The sequence below is a fragment of the Hemiscyllium ocellatum genome, chromosome 2 (genome assembly GCF_020745735.1).
Source record: "Hemiscyllium ocellatum isolate sHemOce1 chromosome 2, sHemOce1.pat.X.cur, whole genome shotgun sequence".
Lineage (NCBI taxonomy): Eukaryota > Metazoa > Chordata > Chondrichthyes > Orectolobiformes > Hemiscylliidae > Hemiscyllium > Hemiscyllium ocellatum.
The window spans coordinates 61,038,842-61,058,244 of NC_083402.1; the positions used below are offsets into that span (position 1 = coordinate 61,038,842).

Sequence of the window (19,403 nt, forward strand, 5' to 3'; positions counted from 1 at the left end):
TATTTCTCTCTCCACAGATGATCCAGATCTGCAGAATTTCTCCAGTACTTTCTGTTTTCCACTTCAGAGCTCCAGCATCTGCAATAATTTGCTTTTTAACAGTTGGACTGAGGCGGCTATAATTAATTTCACTTAATATCTATGAAGCCGAGGAAGAGAGTATAATTCCAGTTTTAATCTGCCCTGAATTTGAACTCAGATCTATAGAAATGAAGGGACTATGCAAAAAGTTCTATACAGCATATTTTGTCAAAGAATGTGACTTACGTTTGTCTTCCCAATTTTTCTTTGTATTTTGAGAGTAGGTTGGAATGTTTTAACATGTTGAAGATATTACGTAAACTAAAGTTGGTATTGTTCTCTTTGATGTTCTAATTTTTCATTGAAAAAGATTAAATGCCTATTGGTAAGGTAATCAAATAAGTAATTTTACTTTCTTCTTTCATAACAATTAGATCCACTTACTCCCACTAAATTTATGTTCATAGAATTGGAGCACCTGTTCATATTTTCTTCAGGCTCAGATGTTGCCTACTCGTACCACTAGAGGGCAACAGATGTTTCCTTGCTGTGTGTTGTCAGTTGGTTAATCCAAAAATAATTTTATGTTGGTGTTGATATAAACAACAATTGATTTCTAAGTAGGCAACAATCCCGAAACTATCATATATTTTAGTGTCCATAACCTGATCAGTGTACATTCTCAATTCCCACCATGCCATTTTTATTATCCTTCTAACAATATCGTGTCTCCTCTAATGTATTCACAATACTAATTTGATTTTATATGATAAAATATAAAAAGCTAAAATAATCTTGTTCATGAAAAAGCACTGTATATCATAAGCAAGTTGGTTTGTAATAACATTAGAAGAACTTATACTCAAAGTTTTTTTTTATAAAGAAACAACTTGTTATTTGTTAGGCTTTTCATGACCTCAAGATGTCTTGACATGTGCTAGGACCACATGGAGTGCTTTAGAGGTGAATTACTTCATCAAAATGCACACAACAAAATCTCACAACCAGCCATCAGCTTTTTCACAAATAATCTACTTTCCCATGGTGTTGATGGATATAATGGATAAATGTTGCTTAGAGCATAAGATAAACTTGATTTCTGCTCTTCAAATAAATCATAGAAACTCTACAGCTATCTCAGAGGGGAGGTAAGGCCTTGGTTTAATATCACGTTGAAAAATTTGCACTCTAAGGTTGCAACATTGCTTCAGGACACCAATGATGAGCCAGTCTAGATTATAGGAAAGAGGCTTGGCCTACAAGTGCTATGGCTAAGCCAAATCTGACACCTGCTGGCAAAAATGAAATGGCTCTGTCATTGTTTTAAATGCAAGGGAAGAATGACTTTAATCAGCTTTTTTCTGAACTCAATGCACCTTACATCTCAATACAAACCTATCAGAAATTGCATGTTTCAAAATAATGATTTACTAATCTTGCATTTAATTTTGAAAAAGAAACATGCATATTTCACTGGCTTGATTGTTGTTTTTGTAATGTTTAGTATTGAGTGAATTTGTCAAATAGTTGAAATGTGCATGAACTATTAATTACTTTAATTAATGGTGATCATGTCACATTAATGAAGGGCTTTTGCCCAAAACATCAATTTCCCTGCTCCTCGGATGCTGCCTGACCTGCTGTGTATTTCCAGCACCACTCTGATCTAAACTCTGATTTCCAGCATCTTCAGTCCTCACTTTCGCCTACACTAATAGTTAGTATCTTGCACACAACATATTTTCCCAATTGGACTCTGGGTTCAACTCCCATCTGCCGTGAGGTGTGACATAGCATGTTCAGATAGGGTGATTTATAAAGTTGTTTCTTTATACCATTTGTAGTTTTATAAGATTTTGTCAGCATATTATGGTGAATAAAATCACAGCCAAACTCCTCTGAAGAAGTTGAGCCGCATAAAAAAACTAAATGGACATAATTGTGAATGTTTAAGAAGCAGTTTTTTTATTTTGCATTAAAGTTAGGATGTAGAATTTATAGCAGCAAATACAATCAGCAGCATATTATCATTGGAACACAGCAATTTATAGTGTCCTTGGAAAGTATCTCAGAATATATCCTGTTAAGAATATTCCTTTTGACATTCCCTTTCTTTTTCTTGTAGTTTAATAATTTACCCATCTGCACTGTTCTTTCACATATATTTCTCAGCAATTCAGCCATATAAGTTTGCTATTATGTTTCATCCTTTAAAATATTTTGGCTCTTATACAACACCAAGTAAACCAACAGCATGCTTTTTAGCCAGATGGAATGTGCCTCCTTTTATAGCACAGGCTGAGAAAATGGAAAATGCTGCTCTGAAATTATTTTTGGATGTGCTACAGAAATGTTACTGTGAATCTTAAAATGCCTCAGTGATGAACCAACAATTTTTTAAGTGCTTTGAAATAAAGTGTAAAATACCTGTATGACATGTCACCCTTATAAACATTAGCTTTACTGACTAACAGTGGTTCTTAGGATATTTAGAATAATTGGGCATTGTTCCTCTAGCTATTCAGTGAGCTAATCCAGTAAGTAACTAAACCCTTTGTATGAGAAAACACACATGATCAATTTTGGTGCATGATGAGCTGGCAAATTTCAGCAAAGGGAGACATAGTGGAATTGTCACTATTCTTGGCACTTACTGGTACGCGAGTTGGTTTTTCTACTCCTGATTGCTTTTCACAGGTTCTCTTCTCAATTCTAGAACTGTATGTGCACAAAGTCAATATAGAATATGATTACTTCTAGGGCTAAGTACCCTGTTAACCTTTACTATCCAAATTCTTGTGTAACTAGAAGTTGGTAAAGGGTGAATCTCTTCAGGAGAGGAAGCATAAAACTATTGGTGAAGAATATCGGCATAACTGTACCCCAAAGTTAAGCTTATTGCTAAACAGAGGAAAAGTTCGTACAACGTCTGATCACAAAAACTGAAAAATTCAAAATACTTAGTTTCTGTATTTTTAGTGCTTAAATAATTCTCATTTTCTCATCTTAATAACTGGCTTGAAAATATTCCAACCAATCATTTCCAATGTTGGTTAAATATCCAGAGGGGAATATACCGGCCACTGCAGCGGACAGCTAGAACTGACAACCGGAAGCGGCAGAGACAAATCACTATAAATGCCGGAGAAAACATCACAGAAGTGCTTCACTGGAGGCTCCCATGCACTGAGGATGTCACCTAAACAGGGGACAAAACGTTTGCAACACAAACTCCCAGCTCGGCGAACAGAACCACAACAACGAGCACCTGAGCTACAAATCTTCTCCCAAACTTTGAAATCCAGAGAGGAAAAAAAAATTGCAGGGATTGTGGGGAAAAGTCAGGTGACTTGGACTCAGTCAGAGAGCCAGTACTACCATGGTGGGTCTAAAGACCTCCTTTTGTCCTCCAACTATTCCATGATTGTATGATATATTTCAGGCAAAGGTATCTGAAACTTCTTACTAATATGATTGGCTGTGATTTCCCGAAGAGACAGTTGCCTTAGCCAGACTTTTCTCAGTAAGTAAGCAGCGCTGCTGCTGGGAACAGAAATGGAACCAGACCTGCACCAACGCCTGGCACCTAACCTGGGGGTGCCGGGTACAATTTACCTACTGCAGCCAATTGGCACTCACCAGGATTACCATCAACCTGAAGAGGCAGCCTTCTCCGAGAGCTTCTGGTACAATCAGAAGGCCAGCAGCTCAGCACCATTTCTGCTAACAAAACAAAGGCATCATGTTGCTTTCATATTGAGTCACCCTTGAAGACAATTTTTTTTTGTCATGTACCATTCCCTGACTAGCAGATGGACCCTTGCCACTGTGAAAGGTCTACCTCTGAGAAGCCCTCAGTAGGTCATGAAGCAGCCACTTTGGCAACATACCGGGAGACTACCAGTGTTTATCTGGTGGACTTTCCACATGACAACAGAGCCTCCAGTCAGTGTTTTACTATAATTTTGCTACCACTTACACCTCCCCAGCCACCTCAACTTACACCTCCAGAGGCCAGCTAACATCTAGGCTATTGGATCCTCCTTTGTAGAAGCAGAAGGTGACTGCTGAAGATGGACACTTAAGCAGCTGCAAAGCGTGGTTCATCATTAACTCAGTTAATTGTTAAACATGGATATAATTCAGTTGCTTCATAAATTTTCACATTTTTCTGACTTTGATGTTGAATGAACCACAAGGATAATAAGGCTGTACTGATCACAGGAAATAGGAGCAAGAGTAGGCCATTCAGCCCTTTGACTGTTCTCCATCATACAATAAGGTCACAGATAATCTGGTCCATGGCCTTAACTTCACTGTCTTCATAACGCTTGACTCTCTTGTCAATCAAAACTCTGTCTAATTCACAATTAAATAGGTTCAAAGGCCCAAATTCCATTTCTGACTGGGGGAGAGAATCCTAAATACTAATGACCATCTGAGAGAAGAAACCTGTCTCATCTCTGTCTTAAGTTGAAAACTCTATATTGTGAAACTGTGCCTTCAGCTCTGGCTTGCTCCATAAGCGGAAACATACTCTGAAATCAACTTTAATAAAAACTTAAAATGTTTTATTTCAATAAAATCACCTTTCATTCTTCCAATCTCATTGAATATAAGTTCAACCTGTTAAACCTTTCTTCATAATAATGCCTTTATCTCGGAGTTCAGTCTCATGAAGCTTCTATGAACAGCCTCCGATGGAAGGATATTTCTCCTTAAATTAGGATATGAAATTGTATAGTAGGTGTGGTCTCACCAATGTCTTGTGCAATTGTTGGAAGCTTTCTCAACTTTTATACTTCACCCCCTTGCTATAATATTCTTTCGTCTCACTCAATGTGTGTAATATCTTGCTTTTCCAACTTCCCCACTAAAGTAAATAACTTCACATTTTCCTAAACTATACACCATGTTCCAAGCTTTTCTCTAATTACTTAACTCACTTATATCCTTTTGAGGACTCTCTCTCTCTCTCTCTCTCTCTCTCTATATATATATATATATGCTCCCAACTTGTTTCCACCTATGTTTGCATCATCAGGATATTTGACTGTAGTACACCTTGTCCTTTCATCTACCTCATTAATGTCCTCTCATGAAATTGGCGTTATAATATTATATACCTTATTGATAAAGCTAATCGTCTTTACAAAGGTCACAAGGAAGCCTGCTGAAGTTACATATATTCTCAGATTCAAAAACAAAATCAGACAGAGCTATCATAACAGAAAACCTCAAAATGCCATGATTATCCATTAAGCCCACATTGGGGAGAGGGGTGTGGGTCAAACGTTTCTGTAATATTGAACAAGAGATTGGAGGGATACCACAAGGAATTCCCAGTACCAATCTCCTCCTCTCTTGCACCAACACCCCTTTGCCATTCAGCATCTCGCCTTCTGTCCTGTTTTCCTTGACCTTTACCTCTTGTCCTTTTCCCTCCATCTCATCTTTCCTTGCCCACATGCTTGGGAAGTAATGATTCATCAAAATTAATCTGGAGAGCTACACCTGTATACACTACATTAACTGGGCATGATGTGCCTCAGGAGAGTCAGGACTGATGAAATAGCACCCTTAATGGTTGAGTCCAGAACAGGCTTCAGTGGAAACAGAGATTCAGTACATGTTGGAAAACCACCACTTGACTGAACCTAGTGATTGAGCAGCTGATAGGATTACAAGTATTGTTTTGAATAGTGTTCCCATCCATGTGCATTTAATGATTTGAATTTGTGACTACGGCTGCACATAACTTCAAGCAGACATTTGTGCAATGGCCGTGTATGCACTTTGACACCAAAGTGGACAGGTTAATACTTTAAGTTTGATTCTGGCATCAATTTGAATTTATGCACAAACATTTCCAGCAATAGTTGGATATCACATTTCTGGTAGACCAGAAATTGTTGGTGCTCAAAGAGTTTCTCAAAGGTACTCTGGTGGCTAATGCTCTGTATGATGCATGTATTATAATGCATCACAGTCAAGTTATTTGTTGGAATTTTCTGAATGTACATCACAAAATACATTACTGCATTGAAGTTCCAATCTAGATTAAGTACCTAAATCCTGGAGCAAGACCTTAAAGGTGCCGTTATGCTTGATTAATATTGATTTTGTTCAGTGATTAGTTATTAATTTTTGTGAATTCCACTTCAACTTACAAATAATCTTCATTTTACTAGTATCATTTACTTCTTTCGCTATTATGAAAGGCTTATCTAAACTGGTCATTAAAACTATTTTTTGATAAAACTTAGACAAAAAATGCTTTGTTTTATTTGCTCTTTGGATGTGAATATTGTTGGCATATTCAACCTTTTCTGTTCAGCCCCAGTTGCTATTGAGAATGTAATGGTGAACCTTGAATCCCTGCAGTCCATCGAGTGTAGGTACACCCACAATGTTTTTACAAAGAAAGTTCCAGCTTTTGACCTAGCAACAGTGCAAGACTAGTAATATAGATCCAAGTCAGGATGGTGTGTGACTAGAAGGGGAACTTGCAAGTGAGGTATTCTCATGTAGTTACTGCGATTATCCTTCCAGATGGTAAAGCTTGCAGATTTGGAAGGTGCTATTAACGAACTTCAAATGTTGTAGTGCAACTTGTAAATGGCTTAGCACTGGTAATAGAAAAGATTGAATGTTTCAATGGGTAGATAGTGTATGATCCTGTGGAATGCTTTGTCCCACATACTGTTGACCTTCTGAAAGTTGTTGGACCTGCATTCATCCAGGTAAGTGGAGCATTCCATCATACTCCTGACTTCTGCTTTTAGATGGAAGACAGAATCTTTTGAGACAGGAGAGGAGTTCCTTTCTGTAGAATTTACAGCCTTGGGTCTGCTTTTATACCCACAGTATTTATTTGACTGGTCAAGTTAGGTTTTAATCAATGGCAATGTTCAGGATGTTTGTAACCTTCAGGATGTTAGTTACTAGGAGAAAGCGAGGACTGCAGGAGCTGGAGACTCAATGTCAAAAAGTGTGGTGCTGGAAAAGCACAGTAGGTCAGACAACATCCGAAGAGCAAAAGAGTTGACATTTCTGGCATAAGCCCTTCATCAGGAATGTGGAAGAGGAAGGGGGCTGAGAGATAAGTAGGCTAAGTGAGGGTGGGGCTGGGGGAAGGAAGGTGGGGAGGGAGGTACATGTGATAGGTCGATGGGAGGGTGGAGTGGATAGGTGGGAAGAAAGATGGACAGGTAGAACATGTCAAGAAGGTGGTGCCAAGTTGGAGGGTTGGATTTGGGATGAGGTGGGGGGTGGGGAGATTTGGAAACAAGTGAAGTCGATGTTGATGCCAATGTGCTTGAAAGGTCCCAAGACAGAAGATGAAGGCGTTCTTCCTCCACTACTAGGACGGCTTTGATTTGACAGTGGAGGAGGCCCAGGACTTTTATGTCCTTGGGGAGTGGGAATGGGAGTTAAATTGGATGGTCACGGGGCAGTGGGGTTGTTTTGTGCATGTATCCCAGAGATTTTCCCTGAAACGCCTTCCCTGCAGCCCTACACCGCCCCCCACCCCCCTCATGACTTATATCTGAGCACTCTTCCTCCTGAACTTTTCTGATGAAGGGCTTCTGCCCAAAATGTCGATTGTCCTACTCTTTGGATGCTGCCTGATCTGCTGTGCTTTTCCAGCACCACACGTTTCGACTCAGGAAGTTAGTAACCTCAATAATCCAAAATGCTAGTATTTTGATAAATTTTCTTTATTGCTCAAAATGACAAAATTACAAATTTGAAAACGTTTTTTTGGCAATTTTTCAAGAAAATCACACAATTGAAAACATTTCAAAAGTTTTTTCATTGACACTTTGCCAGAATAATTATATTTACAGTTATATACATGCTTTTTACTGATTCAAGATACACGAAGTGGAAACAGAAATAACCAAAGTCCAAACAGGGACAAATAGTGACTTTTCAAATATTTTGCTTGGAACACTTGGGCATTAGTGTGTTTGGAATAGTGCTTGGACATTGCCTTGTTTTTTATTAGTTAGTCTAAACAGACAATACGTTGAAGAGGTTTAATACGGAATCGAGAAAAGATAGTCATGACACTACATTCAGATAATCAAATAGTTGCTTATTTGATGGTTGCATAGCTTTGTATCAATATTTGCACTAGAAAATGGTTGTAATGATCATTATGGCCTGGCACAGGGACACTTTCCATTAAGAGCTATTGGGGTGAGATTAGACACTGTTCATTTTCCACGGGCTGAAACAAATTGTTCTTCTCAGTGAAGAGAAATTGCTAATAGTGAAACAGCCTTATGTTTAATAATATTTTAGGCTCCTTTAATTTTGGTCTTCCAATTTCTGTGCTAACTATAACTAAGATGATCAGAAGCTGATTTACACCAAGGTCTTCCACTAATACCATTCTTCAGTGGCTACCAAAAACTAAAACAAAGAATTGCTGGAGAAACTCAGCAGGTCTGGAAGAATCTGTGGAGAGCACATATACAACCATTTCCTATCTGATATCAATTCTGAAGAAGAGTACTGGACCTGAAATGTTAACTCTGTTTTCTCTCCACAGATGCTGCCAGTTGTGCTGGATTTCTCCAGCAATTTCTGTTTCTGTTTCAGATTTCCAGCACCCACAGTTCTCTGTTTTTAGTCTTCTGTGGCTATTTAGTAACATCAGAGAGAAATCAAGAGACAACTTTCCTCCAATTTTGCCTCCTTTCCAGGTTGAAATTGCTTGATAAATGTTCATTATTTGTCCACAAGTGAATAATCTGGGACTAGAAGTACAAACCATGGGCAAATTAAACTTGCAGACCAGCCCAACATTCCTGTCGTGCTCATTTGGATTCCAAGATTTTCCCTTTTATCTTCTATTACTTTTGTTGTTTTTAATTCCATCTTTTTGGGTTGGATTCAGCTCATACCAGGATACAGCCTCAGAAGCATTTCTGGTTTGCCAATACCATAATCAATCATTCTTAAAGCAGCAGTAACTCTTAAACAAGCACCGTGCAAGTTGATACGGATAGGATTTGGGTTAAAAGGGTATTTTCCCTCTTTTTCAACTCAGGGAATTTAATGAGAAGTATCACATCACTATTATGATCCAGTTAAACAGCTTGACATTCTAAATTGGGGCTCCTTCGTTCTGTTTGGCCACGAAAAGAAAAATCTTAACAAGATAGCTATGTGGAAGGCTAGGACAAGACGACATAAGGGTATAAAAGAACATTGACCTAGAAACGGTTATTCAATGGCACTAGACCTGAGTTAGAAAAGTATTTCGGCTACAGGATTGAATTAATTAATGTAGTTTCAAAGTGGGCTGCAAGAAACAATAATGAAAAATAGAAGTCAAATCTGAAGCAGAAATACATGGGCACTTATAGTTATTATATATGTAGTTTCTATATTTAGTTCTATTCTATTCATTTGTTAAAGGCTTCCTAAAGTATTTCATTGGCAATTTATTTAGCAATAACATTTAATTAATTACTATTTTTGGAGGATGCCAAAATAAAGGCTAGATATTACTTTCTTCACTTGTGAAACATCAAGAACACTACATTGTAGACAGTCATTGGGCACCTCCAATATCTACTAAAGCAGTTTGCGTATTTCTCATGCTTTCATATAGTGGTAATGGGCATTTTTAAATCAATTTCCACCACTTGTTGTGTTTACCAAAAAATCATAATGAGGAAAAGGTTAAGAAAAAGGAGATGGTTTCTGATCAGACCTGAACAGTAGAGCAAATTTACATCAAAATCAATCTAATTACTTTAAATGATAGACATACATTTTAAAGTAGAAGCCATCCAAGACAGAAATTTCAAATCATTGTCATACTTAGGAAAGAAATGTATATATAAAATGTTTTTTTGTGTGTGTTTTACAGTATGTTATGCATTCATTATTGCACTGCTTTAAAGGTTGGTAAACACATTATTTCTAAACCGCAATTAAAACTTGGTCTTAGCCCAGGATTTCCACCGTTGAACTGGCTGATCAGTTGTTTGTTCTGCAGCTTCACTAATCTGTGGTGGTTTATACAGCAAAGAAGCTGCAACAAGTGCAATAATCGAGATTATTTTGGCAGATGTGCCTAGAAACAGAACATGTAGATTTAAATTATATTGACATAGAATTTTCCAGCACAAAAAAAGGCTTCTGTGCAAGTTCTATAAAGCATTTGTTCTATTAGAAATGTAATTTTTTTTAGGTATATATGAAACATCATTTTGAAATTGACCAGGGAATCTGTTTCAACCATCTCTCAGGCAGTATATTCCAGATTGCCAAAAATGTTATCTCCCACACTCTTGCCAATTATCTTAAATCAGCCTTTTCTAGCCATCGTGCAAGTGGAAATATTTTCTCGACCCACTTGACCCAACCCCTTCAAAATTTTGCAGATTCTGCAGTGTTAGCTATGGCTCAGTTGGTGGTACCTTTGACTCTCAATTAGAAGGCTGTAGATACAAGTCTTACCCCAGAGGTTGAAACACAAAATGTTAGGCCGACATTCAAGTGCAGCACACAAGGAAGCGTCATATTGTAGAAGGTACCGTATTTCAAATGTGAAATAAAACTGAGGCCATTTCTACAGTTTCAGATGGATGTAAATGATCCCATGGCACTACATCATAGATGAGTGGGGAAACCATCCCTGTGCTCTCAACAATATTTAACTCCCAACCAACATCACAAAAATCAATTACAACTTGTCGGCCAGTATTTCTGACTAGCTAAATTAATCAAACCTAACTTGTACAATGATTATACAGACATTGAAATGTAACAAAATAGCGGGGACATAATCATTTTCATCTCAGACACGAAGAGAAAATAATTAGAGGCATACTTAGTAAATAAGGGTTAATTTCATCTGAAACATATTCCACTGTATGCAAGACTGTGCCTTTTATACCAATGCAAATTATATTTGTCATTCAGATGCACCATATAAAAGCTGTGGGTATGAATGTTAACTTGCTTATATACTTATTTTGCAGCAAATAAAACATTATAGTTTGGATTGACCATAGAGTGCTGTGAGCAGAAACATTTCATCATTTAATACAACTGAAATTATCATACACTAAATTCACTGTAACAAATCTAGCTGCTCTAGTAGCTGAATTATATTGGAAGCCTCCTTATATTATGCTAGCACTTTAATTCAATGAGACATTAAGGAATGTGTTTGCTTATTCAAGTTTTGAATTGATTTGCATATGTTCATATTCTCCTCAATGAAACAGAATGGAAAGCTTACCAATGGCTGTAATCAAACTGGCCATTTTTGGGTTATCATATGTCCAGCATGCACCTTTAACACCACATGCATCCATATTCCACAGGACGCAAGATAAATCAATCACTGTACCAAACAGAATTGGTCCTGGAATGGTGCCTATAAGTCAGTAAATGAAAAGTTAAAAGTCCAACATTAGGAGTTTTGGTTTTAGTGAAATAAATGAAAATAAACAAAAACAACCTGTTTAACTTATTAAAGGAACAAAGGTGAGAGGGTGGGTGAGAGGAGCTGAGGCAATGAAAAGATCAGCCATGATTTATTGAATAGCAGAGCGGACTCGAAGGGCCAGATGGCCTACTCCTGCTCTTGATTCTTAATTTCTTATTAAAGCTAATAACATATTTTCTTATTTCTATACAAGTTGTCCAAAATAAGGCTCTTGTGGTACAGTGGTAATGTCCCTACCTTTTGGCCAGGATATCCGGATTCAAGTTTCACTTGCTCCAGAGTTGTGTCATTGTATTTTGGAATAGATTGATTAGAAAACATCGATAGATTTTCTGAACAACTCAGCCCAACTTTGTCTATATCAGATGCCCACAAATGTGGACATCTGGCCGTTTTTTAACCCAGACACTGAAGTGTTTTGCAGCAACTTTACAACTATCCTGGCTAATATACTAAGTATATCCCTGTCCATATATCAAGCCTTGGACCTCTGTAATCAAAATAGAAGAACTGCTGACTATCTTAACTCACTATGCTATTGGGTAGTTATCTATAGTTTTACTATGAACGCTATGTCCGATGTAATTACTTTGCACGTCTTATTCTTTAGTTATAGGAATATTACTGAACAGTTAATTCTATTTTCTGCTGAAATTGACATTTTTATTCTAATACACTATACTGTATCCACCCTCTATCATGGGTTTGTGTTTAAGAAAGGGTTATTAGTGGTTTTTGCCAGAAACAACTATTCAGTAACAATGTACATTTTCATATTTAACTTAAAATTATCTTTAAGCTTTAATTTGGTAGTAAAAATAAATCATCCAATACTTGCTTCCCCTCCAAAATGAATGTTCAGTTACATGCTAAAAGAAAAGGAATTGGACTTGCTTTAAATTTATTGATAAAGTATATTAGAAGTCAAAAAAGTAAAAGAATGAGACAGAAATGAAAGAAAATAGGAAACAGAAAATGGGGGAAGGCAAATAAATTAATGCTTTAACTTTTAATGTTTTAAAAATGTATCTTAACAGAATATGATTAATATAATCTCAACTTCTAAAAATTTTCATTGTTACACTGTTGATGTCAGTTTTGATTACACAGTGTATAATTGGAAACTTCTTTAATAAGTGGTAATCAGAGCCTGGATTTCTTCCATACTTAGTGGATGTCGAAGAACTGAAAAGGATGTTTTTGTTTTAAAATGGACTCTGATCAATGAGCTGTAATATTTCTTCAAATGTTTTGTCTGCTCACTCACTCTTCCTTCCCATTCTTTTCTTCCATATTTTTGTTGTTGACTTCAATCACTGAGCACTCCCATATTCAGTCCTTCACTTTTTTGTCAGAACAATGAATCTCAGATTTAGAATGACTTATCTCCAACTGTGTAACATTTTCCATTTCTGATGCCAGCTACTCTGATTGCCAAAATGTGATTGCTGGTACTGAACTCTGGCCAATTTTGTTAATATTCACTGTAAACTAAGTTAAGCCCGCCAAAGCATACTGTGAAGATTTCTTGGCCTAATTTTTCACAGAGTTCCAGAGACTCCAAGGACTTTAAAAAATGTTGAGCAAGACTCACAACAGCAAGTCCCACCCCCATATGACTTAGACATGAGGGAAACCTGAACTCAGGCTGTACTATTGATACTCAGTATCAAGTTCAAGGTACTCAATATTCAGGTTCTCTCCTTAGTCTAGTCTCCAGTGTAACCACCCGGAGATCAGTGAATTTGTTTCCAGTTTCAAACCAGGTCCTGAACTTTTATTTATTAATTAATTTGTTGGGAATGGGTGTCACTGGCTGGCTGGTGGTTATTGCCTATCCCTAATTGCCCTTGAGAATATCACAAGTTGTAAGGAGAGATGCAAATCTTGCTCCAAGGCAACAGTTCCTATTACTAAGCCATGTAACTGACAACCTGAAATGACGCTTTTTATCCTCTCTTTCCCTCTGGGTTCCATCTCCACTTTCCATTCATTCCTTTTTCACTTCTCCTTCTCCACCAGAAGAAGTACCAATTTTCCTGGATAATATCAGTTCTGAAGATGGGTCACTGGACTCAAAACATTAATTCTGTTTTCTCCCCACAGATATGGCCAGACCACCTGGGTTTCTCTCACAATTTCTGATTTTGAGCTTGAAACTGAGTCCCTGCTGCTTTATAATGGATTCCACTTGAACAACAGTATCAGTCCAACAGAAATCCAGGACACTTCTTAGGCATTGTATCATGTGCTTAGTTCCTCGTGAATGCCTGAATGCCATTCTATATGTGAACCTGTGTGAGATTCCTTCATTTGCAAGTGGGATTTTCATTCAGTGTGATCTGATCCTGATGCTTGCCTTGATGAAAAGTTATTTTAATCTAAAACTCTATTGCATTCTGTATATGCTGCCCGGTCTGCTGAACGAATCAAGCATTTCTTGTTTTTATTTCAGATTTCCAGCATCTGCAGTATTATATTTTACATCTTATTTGGTTATTCATTTAGAATACCAACAGTTTCATAGAACATTACAGCGCAGTACAGGCCCTCATTGTTACTCCAAACTGTGGAACCAATCTGAAGCCCATCTAACCTACACTATTTTATTTTTCATCCATATGTTTATCCAATGATCATTTAAATGCCCTTAAAGTTGGCAAGTCTACTACAGTTGCAGGCAGGGCATTCCACGCTCCTGCTATTCTCTTAGTAAAGAAACTACCTCTGCCATCTGTAATTTTAGCTTCTTACCTAGGATCCTTACAAACAGCCATTGAATGCCCAACGAAAACGAGCGTTGGTTATCAGGAACAGACCTGTAAGTAATTTTTTTTAGAATTCTCGTTAAAATTATGAAACCTAAATAATAATATGAAAACAAAAAGAAAGATTTAATAAGGAATATTTATTATCATTTCATATCGAATACTCCATGTTAAAGATCATTCTTCCCAGCTCAGGTAGAAGGTGAGCACCCTTTCACTGACTAATCGGAAGAAAATGAAAGCATTGGTTAATTTGTTACCTTATCTTTTTACAACAGTATAGTGAAAGTTAAAAATTTACCAAGTGGTAAATTGCAACACTGAAACTATGTCAGTGTTCTGTGGTGCACTCAGAGCAATGTTATTGATATGGAGTGGGAGCAGCTTTAAGAAATTCCAGTGATACATTCAGTATTTTGCACATCTGATGCACACTTTGGATTCCACCAGGGCTACTTAGCGCCTAGCGTTATCAAAGCCTTGGTTCAAACATGGGCAATTGAGCTGAGCTCAAGAAGTGAGGTGACTGGATAAGAAGGTACCATTGAAGACTCCATCTAAAATTCACCTTCATACTAAGAAGCCTCTGAAAGCACCAATTGATAGAGTTCAGTGAAATGAATGCAGCAGCCCAATCAAATTGACCAGAATGGGTAGTATATGCATTTTTCAGGTAGTCAGTCTAGTTTGAGGAAACGTTAATTTAATTTGTGTAAGGGTTGTTTTCTTTAACTTGTGAGTGTCTTAAGTTTGAACCACAATCCTTTGTTTGTTTCACACGATAATTGCACTTATTTTAGGAGGAATAAACCGGTCAAAGTGAATGCATCGAATATTTTACGGACAGCAGATGGTAATACGATCATTAGGGAGGAGTGGTCTGGTCGGCTATGAAGTCATAAAGAAGCCATTTTCAGTGGAGTGCCCACCAAGGGATGGATGCTTGCATGCTGGTCTTGAGAGTATGTCTGCAGTGAATAGCAAACCTCAGCAAAGCAATCCAATTAGACCACTTGTTATGTGCCCTTGTGTGCCGAAAGTCCAGGTAAGGAAGGAAGCTCAACATCACGTTCTGATAGCTAAATTTGTCAAATTCAGCACGGATTCGTTGTCAATGTAGCCTGGAAGGCTCCTCTCTTGGGTAGAGAAGATGGATGTCAGTTTTGACCAAAAAAACCCAGAATTTTAAATGAATGACTACTGGGAGATAATCAAAGCGCTATATAGATGACGTAGAATTCTCTCCCCTTTGTAGTCTGACCCTCTTGCATTAAAGGCTAATTTTACCACAGCCCTTCTGATTACTTTAGTACCTGCCTATTAGCAATAAATGATTTATGTTTCCCCAAACATATTTGCTCTTTAACAGTTCTTGGTCCCTTACCACACATAAAACATACTTATAAACTTACGGTCCTTAGGTTCAAAGTGTTTGAGTTCACATTTGTTCATATTGAACTCAATTTGAACTTGAGAACCATATTTTAGCAACAAGTCTGGTAAATAGGGTTGTGTAAATAGGGTTAATTAAATCAAGTTTCACATTTTTAAAGGAGAATAATGTTAACAGTTAGATGTCTATCTTTGACCTGTTAATTAGACAGCACAAGTATTAGATCCAGTAGCAGGCAAACCTAAAGATCCAAATCCAGAGATGTGCAGGTCAGGTGAATTGCCCATGCTCAATTGCCCATAGTGTTAGGTGCATTAGTCAGGGGTAAATATATAGTAGGGGAATGGGTCTGTGTGGGTTACTCTTTGGAGGGTCGGTGTGGACTTGTTGAGCCGAAGGGCCTGTTTCCATACTGTATGGAGCCTAATCTAAAAATGTGTTATCAGCCTGGTGAAGCTACAAAACAGGACCTACCTGTGTGCCAAACATCATAATCAGCAAGTGACAAACTGGGCTAAGGGATTCTACAATCAATGCATCTGTTCACAACTCTGCAGTCCTGTCACATCCAGTCACAAATGGTAGTACACAATTGAACAACTCATTGGAGGAGGTTCCACAAAGATTCCAATTCTCAGTGCTGGGGGAGCCCTGCTCAGCAATGCAAAAGACAAGGCTGAAGCCTTTGCAAGAATCTTCAATCAGAAGTGCTGAGTGTATGATTCATCTTGGCCTCCTCCAGAGGACCCCAGCATCACAGATGCTGGTGTTCAGCCAATTCGATTCACTCCATGTGAAATGAAGATACATCTGGAGGCACTGGATACTGCAAAGGGTGTGGGCCCTGACAACATTCAAGCAATAGAACTGAATAAGAGTATTCCAGAACACGGTGCTTGTTCCAGTGAAGCTAAAATTTGGAAAATTGTCCAAAAGCTAGGACAAATCCAACCCCGCGAATTATTGCCCCATCAATCTACTTTCAATCATTGGTAAAGTGATGGAAGGTGCTATCTAGTTGCACTTGCTTAGCAATAGCTGTTCACTGATATTCAGTTCAGATACTGCCAGGGCCACTCTGCTGACCTCATTATAAGCCTTTGTTGTAACATTGACAGAACAGCTGAATTCAAGAGGTGAAATGAGAGTGACTGCCTAGACATCTGAGCAAAGCTAGATGCAATGGGAATCAGGGGATAAAACTCTGTGGCAATTGGAGTCATGCATGGCACAAAGGAAGATGATTGTGGGTGTTAAAGGTCAGTCACCTCGAGGACATCTCTGCAGGAGTTCCTCAGGGTAATAATCTTGGCCCAATGACCTCCAGTTGCTCCAGCAAAAGGTTAGAATTGAGAATGTTTGCTGATGATTGCACACACCCATTCATGACTCCTCATATGCTAAAATAGTCCATGTCAAAATGCAGCAAGACCTGGACAATATTCAGGTTGAGCTGACAAGTAGCAAGGAACATTTGTGCCATAAATATCCCAGGCAATGACTATCTCCAATAAAAAAGAATTTTGCCATCTCTCTTGGCATTCAATAGCCATTACAATTACTGAATCCCTCACTATCAACATCCTGAGGGTGGGTTACCATTGAGCATAATCTGAACTGGACTAGCCATATAAGTGCTGAAGCTACAAGAGCAGGTCAGATGCTAGGAATACTACAATGAGTAACTCACCTCCTGATCCCCAAAGAGCTATCTACCAGCAACAAGACACAAGTCAGGATCAAGGTAGCATCCACTCCACTAGCGTGGCTAAGTACAGCTCTAACAACAATCAAGAAGTTTGATTCCATCCAAACAAAGTAGCCCACTTGATTGGCACCACATTCACAAACGTCCACTCCATCCACCACTGATGTTCAGAAACAGCATGGTACTATCTACATGATGCACTACAAAAATTCACCAAGGCTCCTTAAACAGTATTTTTCAAACCCAGGACCACCAAATCTAGATGTTCAAGGGCAGCAGATTCACGGCAACAACATCACATGTAAATTCCCCTGCAAGCCACTCACCACCCTGACTTGGAAGAACATTGCCGTTACTTCAGTATGGCTGGGTCAAAATCCTGGAACTCCATCCTTAATAGCATTGTGGGCATACACCAAACAGACTGCAGCTGTTCAAGAAGACTCACCGCCAGTGATAGGGATGGACAATAATTGCTGGTCCATATTTCTGTCGATATCCCAGATCATTTAGAAATTGAATTGGTTTATCAGGAATGGAGACTCTTGAGCTACTCGGCACTTATATTCTTATCTTATACAGTTACTGTCTCAGAACATTTCATTGATTAACTAATCTGAGATCCAACAAGCCAATTTGCCCAGAGCGAAACCAGAAGGAACAGAAAAGTCAGACTGTAATGAGCTCAGGTATTTTAAATGTTTTGAAGCAGACCTCAGAGTAAAATCACTGCTGCTCTCTCAGAAAGCAAAATAAAAAGCTACGAAGCTCAGAATGCATGAGCCATTTAGATAAGTGATTACTGCCAATGCCAACAAATTGATTCCTTACTTTCACCCCAAGCGCAGTGGTGCTTAGTTGTTTGTTCACAATAATATCTGGCAGTTGCTGAAAGACTATTATCACGTGAAAGGCAAATCTGCCTCTATTCAGTGCAGGGATTGGGGTGGGGATGTGGCAGGGCAGAAACTAACAACAGAACTACACATGATCCCCAGGGATGGATCCACCATGCCATCAGGCATTTTAATTGTAGATAAGTAGCTCAGTAAGAGGAGGTCCGATTGGCACGATGTTGGAGTATTTCAATTGTCTCCTGCAAGCTGCAGATGTTATCACTGAATTGTACAAAACTGTAGGGTCCCTCTCACTGTAATCAACTCGGAGACAAAAGTGGTTGCCAGTGGAGAGCTTCCTTGTTTGTTTTCAATCACAGGACATGCAAGTAGGATGACATCAAGCAGAACACCAACCATTTCACAGTCTGGGCAAGTGTGGAGGGTACAGACTGAGAAATTTGGAGATGTGTAAGTAATTAGTAAGTAAGTAAGTAATTAGTGAGGACACACAAATGTCATACATTAAAAGGCTTCATATTTTGGGCAAATATGTTCATGCAAAGTATCAAATAATAAACTATGTTCTTTTATGCACTACTGTATGTACAATTCAGATTAGGATAATCAAAAGGATAGAGATAAAATATCCAAATTATTTATTCCACAAAAACATCTTACCACATCGTATGTCTCGAAGCTTGGCAAAAATAATTAGGTATGTCAAAATAGCTGTTGTGTTTTGGATATTGCATATCCAGCATACCTGAGAACAGATGTTGTAATTGGTGTGCTGGTCATGAACGTGAAAAAGATAGCAAGTAGAAACAATCCCATGAACAAAGGCAGCTTGCCGCATGAAGAGCCACATTTTCCTTCTTGTGCAGCAAATGTATTTCCAACTTGTTGGATACATGAACAGTTCTGATAAATCTGTAATACAAAAGGGGAACATTATTAAAGTGCCTGGAATTTTCATCAGAGCTGTTCCCATGGGGCTGCTCTGATTCTGATGGAGGTGTTGAGTAAAAATCTTTTGCAACACAACTCCCGATTGAGTCACATAGATAGAAGAGCAATTTGCACACTGTTGGCACTTTCTGGTTCATATCTCCGTATCACAATATTTTGTTGCATGTCTGATAGTTATATTTTCATATTGTTACTAAATACATTTCAGAAAGTGAGCCAATTATAT

At 38.1% G+C, this 19,403-nt stretch overlaps 1 protein-coding gene across 1 annotated transcript in view; it reads right to left on the minus strand.

Moving 5' to 3' along the window:
* Positions 1–9,974: 9,974 nt before the first annotated feature.
* LOC132825857 (solute carrier organic anion transporter family member 4C1-like) overlaps positions 9,975–19,403 on the minus strand; it is a 169,368-nt gene continuing 159,939 nt past the window's right edge. Inside the window, exons 10-13 of the mRNA XM_060841427.1 lie at positions 18,972–19,138; positions 14,255–14,319; positions 11,291–11,428; positions 9,975–10,117 (exon numbers count right to left, since the gene is read on the minus strand). Coding sequence (XP_060697410.1) covers positions 9,975–10,117; positions 11,291–11,428; positions 14,255–14,319; positions 18,972–19,138 — 513 coding nt within the window. The remainder of the gene's footprint in view (positions 10,118–11,290; positions 11,429–14,254; positions 14,320–18,971; positions 19,139–19,403) is intronic.